We start from the raw sequence: 10,795 nt of genomic DNA on the forward strand, positions 1-10,795 counted from the left end.
ACCTCTAGGAAAAAATCTTTGCAAAATACTCGAAGAGCCGAGAGGAATGATATATGCAAATGCAAAACTTGAAATAATTACAGAACAGTGATGCCTCCTTCTGTCCTCCTTCAGAAAGGACTGACTGTCCACAACTTGGAGAGGATTGTCTTGTTTGGATTTAGTAGTTTCAGTTTAAGTTATCTGGGAATACAGAGTTTAGAAACAAGACACGTTCTCCCCCAAGTGCCTCACAGAAATGATATTAAAGGACTGAAATCTAACAAGTTGGGTGCTATTTTAGAAGCTTTGAAGTGAAATACTGTGATGCAGCAAGCAGGGAGATAAGTTGTCTCTTCTATGTGTAGAGGAATAATTAATTCCTGGTGTAAATAGCCCTGATGGCTGTGACTGCTGTGCTGTGGAATAGTTCTCCCTGTAGAGAGAAGGGATTTCCAAGCAGACTGAGAGTACTTTAGTTTTCCTCTTTGCTCTGGCCCTCACTTGTTTTCTAGAAGCTCAGTGGTGACTCTATTCCCTGACACAGTACTGCTACAGACCTAATGCAGGCTTCATGTCCTGTAACTGGAACATCAAAGCCCCAGTCACAGCCCAAAATGAGCAAACCTAATTATGGTTAAAGTGAAAGAGAGAGGATGAAGTGGGTCCTTCATTAGGGTGAAAAGTGACTGGATCTGGCCATTGTACCTGGCAGTTCCTCTTTGTGATCTGCTGTTGTGAGCTCCTGATGAAGGAGTGCTGGAGGACCAGGGGAGGGATCAGCAATCCCCCAGTCATTATTTTAGAATAGGGTTTCTATCCAGGGTAACTCTTGAGTTCCAAGGCAATTCTTGCAAAAACAAGGGTGTTACAGATTGTTGTGAAGAGGCTAAATCATTGCTGAAGTGTGAGCTTGTGATGTGCTGCATCATTCTCATCCTGGAGCTGAAGTACTTGGGAATCATTAATGACTGAGAAATGCCCTGAGCATTGCAGGGTCAGGGGATGGAGTGAAGGACTGAGGGTTACATGTACATCACTCTTCTTCCTTGGAACCACTGCTTTCTCTCATCTGGAAACTTGAGAGGGCTTTCAGAGTTAATGAGCAGCTCTGTGTTAATTTTCATCTAACTTGCAAAGAGTGCTTCAGCATTTGGTTTCAGTTGTAAATGGAAGTTTTCCTATGATTTATTCCAAGTTATCCCTATCATTTATTGACTGCATTGCAGTTGTATGTGCTGCTCTACCCACCCAGTGGGTGTACAAAGCCTGATGTTGGTGTTGTACCCAAGGCTTATCTGGGGAAAACTGTAGGACTGGGTGTTCTGAGAGGGAGAGATCTTACTCTAGTATCAGTAGCAAACAGTAACTGTCCAAAATGTGCAAGCACTCATAATAAACCAACATAAGAGGTTAGTTTTATTTGTTTTCAAACCCTTGAGGTCATGAATGCCTTTGCAATAGAAGACATATTAACTTGTTTATTTTAAAATTGTGATATCTGTTTTTTTTTGATGGTTCTCTATTGAAAAATCTCCTGTATCTTGAGAATCTACAGTAACTTGTTTTCCTTCAGCTAATTTTTTTGATGATTGACTTAACATCCATAATTAATGTTACTGCTGCCTCCAGTGATGTGATGTTTAGCAATAAACCACCAATTCATTAATCTAATCTGACAGATCAGCACAATGGCTTCCTCCCCCCGTCATACAAAATCTGACCATTAAACACTTGGCAAGCCTTTCCATTTACTGAGAGTGACTTTCACTTTGGGCACTGAATTAATACATGTGTCAAATTCCAGCTCAAAAAACTGGGTGTGATGCCACCAGAGCAGCCTCTGCCAGTGAAGTGCAACAGGATCTACCAGATCATGTGGGCCAACAACGGCGATGCCATCAGCCGGCAGTACGCGGGCACGGCCGCCTTGAAGGTAAGGGGCAGCCTCTGCCCCAGCAGTGTCTGGGATGGCAGGGCTCATGGGCACTGCAAAACCCTGGGATATTGTCTGGGTTTGAAAAGGTTTCCTGCTAAGGAAGGCAGGAGCCTCCCTTGAAATGGAAAATGTAAAACCCCTCCCTCTGAATTATTATGGTTTTGAAATTAAGGGGCTCTCCGGCAAAGGGATGGGAGAAGGAATAACAGTTCTTTAATAGGAAAATTAAAAATACAAATTCAGTAGTACAAAACAAACCACTCACAGAGTCAGAGTAGGAGCTGAGCCCTGTGTGTCAGGGTGGTGGCACAGTCCCATCCCAGGGGGGCTCAGGGTGGGGGCACAGTCCCATCCCAGGGGGGCTCAGGGTGGTGGCACAGTCCCATCCCAGGGGGGCTCAGGGTGGGGGCACAGTCCCATCCCAGGGGGGCTCAGGGGGGTGGCACAGTCCCATCCCAGGGGGGCTCAGGGTGGTGGCACAGTCCCATCCCAGGGGGGCTCAGGGTGGTGGCACAGTCCCATCCCAGGGGGGCTCAGCCCTCCTGCAGTGCCAGCTGTGGTTCTGCTGGAGCAGGGATCCTGCACAAGGGGGGAGTTTTCCTCTGCAGCTCCAGGGCTGCTGGAGATGGGCCTGCTCTCCCTCTGGGAATGCAGGGCAGGAGAAAGCTGCTCCTCTGGGAATGCAGTGGGCAAAGGCTGCTGGGCTGTTCCCAGGGCAGATTGGATCCAGGTAGGAATGCTTGGCTCCTCCCCTGGGCGGAGCATCTCCCCATGGGATGCTGGAATTTGATCAACCCTGCAGGGACACTCCCTGGCCATGGACAGCAGAGATCTCCTGGAGGGAGGATTGGCTCTGGGGGAGATAAAGAAAACTGCCCCATGAACAGAGAGAACTGCCCCAGCTCTGACAGATGGGGATAGAACACACACCCCAGCCACATCTTGCATTTCCAGCCTAAGACAGATATTTAAAAGTTCACCAAGTGCTCTGTGTGGTTTTGTTCTGGAGAGATGAGGCTTTGCAATGGAAGAATGTTTTGTGTTGTGCTTGGTGTGAGTCAGAGAAGAGCTGAGTGCTCCCTGCACTTCACCTGCATTCTGTTCTCTTCAACAAAAACCACAGCAGGGATAAGAGTTTGAGAGATATATTAATTATTACATCCATTTATATTTTATCATGGTTATAGTACTTCTAAGCAGTTACAATACTTAAAGAACACTCTGAAGTTCTGGAGATCAGGCTGTGTAGATATTAATTAGCTGTATTTTCTAAGGACTCTTCTTAATTAGCTGTAATGCACTCTGTCTACCAAGATCAAGCATGAAACTCCTTGCTCTGTACTTCTACTGCTTTGAAAAATCATAGAATTTGAGGTATTTGCTGGTGTAACTGGTGGAACAAATTTTAGTAGTGTTTGCATTTGGCCTAAGAAAAATCATTATGGAAATGCTTAACACTTAAATCTGTCTTTAAATATCTCTACTGAGCTTTGATTAGTTGATTGCACTAATATTTAAAAAAGAATACAAAAAACAGCCTGAGATGCTGGTTTTCTTTGAATATATTGAACTTTAAATCTGAAATGCAGACCTCAATTTATAGATCTAAATTTTCAGGCCTTCTGCTGGAAGATTTCTCCACTCACTGTTGAGGTTTAAATGAATTAATGGATTAAATTAATTAATTTTAATTGTGGTATTTATTTTAATTTGAAAGTGAAACGCACTTGAAATATTCTTCATAGGAGTTGATGTGGCTTTTAGAAATGCTCTGTGCCATTTTGTCTCTGAAAATAGAATCCTCTAATGAAGTATAACTGCAAAAACAACTTTTTATTCAAATTCTAAGCCTTCCATGGCCTAGAAACTTTCTTTTGTTTCTGAGGTTGTGAGGATATGTGCTGCTTTCCCCCAGTGTCTTATGTTTGTCTTGTTTTGGTAGCAAAAGCAGTGAGATGAAAACCATTTTTCAGTAAGCTTCAGTCTTCTCTACTGTTCCAGTTGTGTTCCTTTTACATTAAAGGCCAAAAAGTAAAGGGATTTTTTCTTTTGGAGGTATTGAAGCATCACAGTGGTTGATGCATTGAAAGTCCTGCTTCAATGTTAGCTGGCTTATATGTCCAGATTTGTGTTCTGTTGGAATTTCCTACTGAAATTGAAAGTCAAAACCAGAGGATTCTCTGCAGAGTCAATGCCAGAAGATGCTCTTTGAAAAAAAAATCATTATTTTCAACTTCTATATGAAATAGTTACTTGAAGATAATTCCTGAGTTGCCATCTATTCAGTTCTGAATTTCAGAGTGCCAAATCCTTTCAGCTGAGCCTGCTGCTCCAAATTTTGATGTAAAGATTTGCATGTTGTGTGTGACAGGGTGACTTCACGAGGACTGGTGAAAGAAAGCTGGCAGGGGTGATGAAGGATGGAGTGAACTCTGCAAACAGATACTACCTGAATCGTTTCAGGGATGCTTACAGGCAAGCAGTCATAGGTAAGAGCACAATTTCAACCCAGCTGAGCTGTGGTCTTTAGAAAAGATTATTAAATCATAATGGTTTCGTCTTTCTGACTGATTTTTTTTTTTTCTCCTGTTGCTTAAAAGCATTGTGGGGGGTACATGTCTGTACTGGACTCTGTAAGGAACAGTCTCCTTTTGGAATTTGGGCAACTTTCAATTCAGAGGGATTGCAGGCTGTGTGACTCATTGGAGACTTTGCCCCAGCTTCATTTTAGCACTAAGTGTCTTGTAGCATCTCTTCTTTTTTTAAGACAAAGTTAAATTTATGTAGCAAGTATCTCTTAAAATTGTGAGGAACTCTTGTTTTCCATTGAAAGTAGAGTTACACCTTCTGAGTTTTCAGTTAAGGAAATATTCTCTTCAGAAAGACTACCAAGAGCATCATTAAAATGCAGCATTTGGAAGGAATTTACAAACTCTTGCCATGTATCACTTTTAACTGTGTCTTGCTTGATATTTCCTGGGATTTATTTAGATTTGATGCAGGGCATCCCTGTGACAGAGGACCTGTACTCCATATTTACAAAAGAGAAGGAGCATGAAGCCCTGCACAAGGAGAACCTGAGGAGCCACCAGGAATTGATCAGCCAGCTGCTGCAGAGCTACATGAAACTGCTCTTGCCAGATGATGAAAAATTCCATGGAGGGTGGGCACTCATTGACTGTGACCCAAGGTTTGTTGAACAAAGTTAAAATTGATCAGCTGCTACTCTCACACCTCTCTTAATTACTGCAGATGTTAAAAGGTTTTGAGAGCTGATGTGTGGACAGTTCTGTAGAAAAGGACAAGAGTGCTTGAAGGGTTTGAATACTTGTAGTTGTAAAGGGAAAAATCCTCTAAACATGTGCCTTTCCCAAAGTGCCATAAAAATGGTGCATTCTGGAATGACCTTTGAGAGATCATCTGGAAAGGGATGGATGTGGTTAATTTTGCCAAAATGTGGCAGGTACCATGAAGAGAACTTGTGGAACTAAGGGTGGTTAAAAGGGAGTGCTTGAGGAGCTGTTGTTTCTTACTGCTTTATAGGGAAAGTGTAACTGAACTGATCAGATTGAATCCTTGGGGAGTGAGTCAGCAGTTGGACAGTCTGCATTTCTGTTTGTGGAGAGTAACGAGCATAAACTCTGAACTTCACTTTTTATCAAGTTCAGAGTTCAGGAGCTTGCAAGAGAAAAATAGTGGTTAGATCTCCTGCAGGTTAAACTTCAGCATCTAAAAATAGCAGAGCAGGTTGTTATGACAGCTATTCAATTCAGGGCACAGACTCATCACCCTCACTGAGTCTGAGGTATTTTTCCATTTCTCTGGTAGCATTTTTAATAGCTTGTGGGCTTTCCATTTATTTTTGAACCTTCTGCTGACGTATTTGAGCTGTTAGGTAACTTCAGGTTTGAGAGAGACTGTTGCTTACATGGATTTGATAACACACTGTGTTTGAAACTTCTTGTAACTTGTGTTCAGCTCCTAGAGACTGTCCCCAGAACACACTGGGCACAGGTTACAGCTCTGCAAACAAAACCTTCTACCCTGTATTTATTTTCTTTCCCTTCAGTCTCATCGATGCCACTCATAAGGATGTAGATGTGCTGCTTTTACTTTCAAATTCTGCCTATTATGTGGCCTAGTAAGTTACTACTTTCCCTTACTATGTGTAGTTTATTTTAGTAGCTCTGCTTTAGATTAGCAGGAAGCACTAAATTCTGTTTCTTTTTTCTAGTTACGATGATGAAATTGACAAAGTGAATCAGTACCAAAGGTTGAGCCTTGAAGCTCTGGAAAAAATAGAAATAGGTAAGAAAACAGTCACTCTGTTTCTTTTTTGGAATGCTCTTAACAATTGCTTGAGCACTTATCAAAGCATCCTACAAGTGTATTGAAGCAGCAGTCCTTGAAGTGTGGCACATACCCTGGGCACCCCACCCAGAAATGGCCCCTCTGGCTGGTAACAGCTGCCAGGCTCTTCCTGCTGCTGGAAATGGAAGCTTTGATCACTGGAAGGGTTCTAGAATTTTCCCTCTTTCAAACTCCTGAAAGACCCACGGAGTCATCCAAACCGATTTCATTATTTATCAAATGGCAGTAACAATTTTGCCAACTTCTGTAATGAGTCATGGGTTTGTGCATTCAGGGCTCTCCTCCTTTGATCCAAACACAGCAGCTGGCTCAGAATTGTACTTCAGATATTTCACAGCTTTATAAAACTTCTTTCTCAAGGGCTGATAACAAACATGCTATTACAAAAGCACCTTGTTATGGTGATTTAACTTATTTGCTGTAGAATATAACATCTGCAGGCTAAATCCAGCATTTTCTGCTGGAAGCATGAAAGATGTCTTTGAATCATGAAACAGGTGATTTAACTGGGCAGAAGGGAGTGTGTGGCCTCCTGATGGAGTTTAATCCTCCATTACACAACACACAGTGATTTCATCATCCCCTGACTAACTTTCACTGTGTCTGTGCAGTTTCTGAGCATTCAGGGGAAAGGTCTCCCTCACTTGTGTATTGTGGAGATTTGTGTCCTGAGGCACAGAACAGAGTCCAACATCTACATCCACACCTCATTTAATGCTGTAGCTTATGCAGTGCATCGAAGAGTTGAAGTACTGGTGTAAATCTTGAAATTTCAATTACATCCCCCTGATAAAAATACTAGCTTTCCCTTTAATCCTTGCAGGAGAATTCCCTAGAAGAGCCACAGGATGTAAAAAGTGTAAAGCTTTTATTTTCCTTTCTATTTGAAAGAGTGATCTGTAATAAACTATCAGTCTGGATTGTAACAGACACACAGAGACTCTAATTGCTTTTTGTAAGGTATTGATGGTTTAGTTAATGTGAAAGTCTTTCATTTAAAATGTCAGTCCTGCTCTTATGAAAACATGAAGCATTTTAGGCTGAAAAAGACTGTCAGCACTAGATAGCCTTAGGTGCAGGCTCTGCAGGATCTCTTTCAGTGTTTGGTTAAAGATTGCTAAAGATTTCTCCTGGTTTCTCTCTCAGGGCCTGAGCCTACTCTCTTTGGCAAACCCAAGTTCTCTTGCATGAGGCTGCATTACAAATACAAAGAAATGAGTGGATATTTTCACACTCTCAGGGCTGTGGCTCGCAGCCCAGAAGAAGATGGAAAAGGTTTGTGTCCTATGTAGAAGTTTTAGACATAGAAGTGTATCCAGTGTATTGGTGCTTCTCTAAAAAATACTTGTTCCATTGCTCCTAAAATTTATCCTTCTTCACAAACCACTCCAATAAAATCGTCTTGTGTGACGTGGGAAAACAGTTTAAAAAAACTGCTCAGATGTTACTGTTCTAATAGAAAAAAAAAAAGTTTCAGATACAGCTTTAAAGTAAAACATCTCTCTAGAACTTGAGTAATTTCCCTGTCCAAGTTTTTATTGCTCCAAAAACTTAGAAAATGAAGTTAAAATTAACTCCTAAAGGGGGAAAGAAATTGATTTCTTTAGTGAAATGAGTGTCTGGAAATGTTCTTGCTTGTTGTTTAACTAGATTAAACAAACACTAACAAGGGAAAAAAATATCACTTCATACCTGGAGCACTGAGTTTTGTCAGCAAGGATTAGAATAAGTAAAATTGCTTCTCTTCCTTCCCTAAATGAGGCAGTGTGGCAGTGATTTGCTTCATGCTGAGTATTTAGGGCTGAAGGAGAGTTTATTCTTTACGTTTATTTTGTAAGCTTTAAATCAGAATTGCAGCTTGAAGGGCACAACTGCTCTGCAGGGTGAAAGAAAAAAAAGCAATAAAACCAAACATAATGATGTTAAAATGAGACCTGTTTCTTTGTAGATTGTGTAATACGGGCTTTTAAGGGTGTGTTTAAGGGTCTGACAGGCTGCTGCTTGGATTTCAGACACTCTTCAGTGCATTGCAGAAATGCTGAGAATCACAAAGCAAGCAATGGGAATGGATGTGCCCATTATTGAGAAGAAGCTGGAGAGGTGAGTACCTAAATGATGTGATCCTTCTGTGTCCCACCTTTCCCCTTAACTCAGCTGCTTCTCTCAGCTGAGTAGAAAGTGTAGCAAAAAACATTGTTCTTTTTACAGGTATTGCAGAGTGAATACTTGCTAAATCTGGCTACTGAGTATACACAAAGGGTTAAAAAATGGAGAATTCAAATCATTTTTCATCAAAAACTAAAGTGGCTGCAGAAACTGCCTGCTCCCCTTGTTTGGCTACTGTTCTGTATCAACCCTCATTTGTTGGTTTCAGCTTGATTAGCTTACATGGGTACAATATTATTATGTAAAAAAAAGGATTAAATTTATTATTTATGTAAGAAAAGGGTAACTTAGAACTGAAATGCCCATTTCTGTTACAGAAATAGACTGGAAGACAGTGTACACTTGGTGCTTTGATTGTACATTAAAGATCTTCTTCCTCTTCTAGGAGAAGCAGCAAACCTCATGAAGACATCATTGGCATTCGGTCTCAGAACAGAGGGTCCCTGGCCCAAGGCAAGAATTATTTACTGAGCAAGTTCTCCTCCCTCAATCAAAAGGTGAAACAAACCAAATCCAACGTAAACATCAGCAACCTTCGGAAGCTGGGCAGCTTTGCCAAACCTGAAGTAAAAGTCAATTTCTTAAAGCCAAATTTGAAAGTGAATCTTTGGAAGTCAGACAGCAGCCTGGAAACTCTGGAGAACCCAGGGGTCGATCCGAAAGCCCCGAGCGAATCCGACACAGAAGCCTCAGACAATGACTCCTTCCACTCCGATGACTTCCTGAGCAACTCCAAGTCGGACGAGGAGGGGCAGCTGGGGGGGTCCCTGGAGAACATGGGCCCCACGGACTACGTGCTGCCCAGCTGCGGCATCATCGCCTCGGCGCCGCGCCTGGGCAGCCGCTCGCAGTCCCTGAGCAGCACCGACGTGAGCCTCAGCGTGGCCGTGCCGGCCGGGGGCCAGGACGCTGCCCTGCCTGCTGCTGACAGCGCAGAGCTGGAGCTTGCCAAGCCCATGGATGTGTACTGCCAGAGGTTCGTGCAGGATGCCCAGAGCAAGGGCTGCGATGTGCTGGAGCCTGAGGCTGGTCCTCAAGAGCCCCATCACGCACCGACCCAAACCGGCAGGAGCACGGCCAAGAAGGCAGAAGCCAAGGCTGAAGCTGTTGCAGACGTTCCTTCCAGGCCATCGAAGCTGGATGTTCGGTCTTCTGAGCCAAACCCCCAGCTCTTGGCTGTCGGTGGGCCTGACTTGAGTAAATCCCACAGGAGCCCGGGCTCTGTGTCTGGCAACCACGAGCCAGGACTCCACACCACTCCTTCCCCCGCCGACGGCAGCAGCAGCAGGGCCGTGTCTCCCTTCGCTAAAATCCGCAGCTCCATGGTCCAGGTTGCCAACATCACCCAGGCAGGATTGACTCAAGGGATTAATTTTGCTGTGGCAAAGGTCCAAAAGAGCCCTGCGGAACCAGAAGCTTTAAATGAAATCAAACAAAAAGAACTGAGAGAAATGTTTACGCAGTGCCAGACGCGAATAATTCAGATCTAGTTGCTCATTTGGGAAGTGTTCTTCTAGCTGTGGCTTCTAATAAAATAACCCAATGACATCAGGACTATTGTGGCATGAACTGCTACTGGATACTGGGATTGATACTAGGTAATTTGTTTACAAGCAGTGAGAGATGCAAATGAATTTGGTTCTGACCAAGCTTCAGAATTCCCTCAGGCAGGTGAGACAGAACCTGTATAAACCATATTTAAACAGGTAGCTTAGACACTGGGATTCAATAAGCATGTTGTCTTAGATGTGTTGCACAGTTATTTTTTGGAGACTAATTTTGTAGCTCTTCTGAATTATGTAGAAAGTATTTATACTCAAAGGATGATACTGCACTTCTCTGACCTTACTTACCTTGCACTACACCAGCAAAATAAAGTACCGGTAAATTACATTTTATTTATTTTTGGACTAGTATTTTTACTTGTTTTCAATGAAGTTCTAGATGCAGCTCTCTGAATTGTGCCTCTACAATGGGAACCGATGTGTTTTTGTTGAATTTAAGTATGTTAACCAGAAAGTAAGATTTCTTTGCTATCCTTTTTTTTCCAGACATCCTGGGACACTTTCATTATAGATAAAGCTTAGAGACCCAATCTGAAATACCCACAAGCCTGCAGTGCAAATTTCTTCTGTAGATTGGTTTTTTCCCTCACTTGTTCTGAGTTGAGGGGAAATGAAGCAAATGTCTTTGAATTCTCTTGCCCATATTAAAGCAGTTAATTTTTTTTTTTAAATTCCAAACTCTGCCAATTTGCTCTATTTTTTTGTCTCTGCAAAGCAGGACGAGCCAGATACCTGCCCATCAGGCACTGTGTCCCTCTGTGCTAGGAAATTCTCA

General features: G+C 42.6%; 1 protein-coding gene across 1 annotated transcript in view; it reads left to right on the forward strand.

Annotated features, from left to right (window-relative positions):
- Positions 1-10,348, forward strand: part of INPP5F (inositol polyphosphate-5-phosphatase F) — a 39,178-nt gene extending 28,830 nt beyond the window's left edge. The window contains exons 13-20 of the mRNA XM_059852066.1: positions 1,787-1,915; positions 4,290-4,407; positions 4,910-5,108; positions 5,988-6,059; positions 6,153-6,226; positions 7,436-7,564; positions 8,302-8,389; positions 8,841-10,348. Coding sequence (XP_059708049.1) covers positions 1,787-1,915; positions 4,290-4,407; positions 4,910-5,108; positions 5,988-6,059; positions 6,153-6,226; positions 7,436-7,564; positions 8,302-8,389; positions 8,841-9,945 — 1,914 coding nt within the window. The 3' untranslated portion in view covers positions 9,946-10,348. The remainder of the gene's footprint in view (positions 1-1,786; positions 1,916-4,289; positions 4,408-4,909; positions 5,109-5,987; positions 6,060-6,152; positions 6,227-7,435; positions 7,565-8,301; positions 8,390-8,840) is intronic.
- The last annotated feature ends 447 nt before the right edge of the window (positions 10,349-10,795 follow it).

The sequence above is a fragment of the Haemorhous mexicanus genome, chromosome 7, assembly GCF_027477595.1.
Source record: "Haemorhous mexicanus isolate bHaeMex1 chromosome 7, bHaeMex1.pri, whole genome shotgun sequence".
Lineage (NCBI taxonomy): Eukaryota > Metazoa > Chordata > Aves > Passeriformes > Fringillidae > Haemorhous > Haemorhous mexicanus.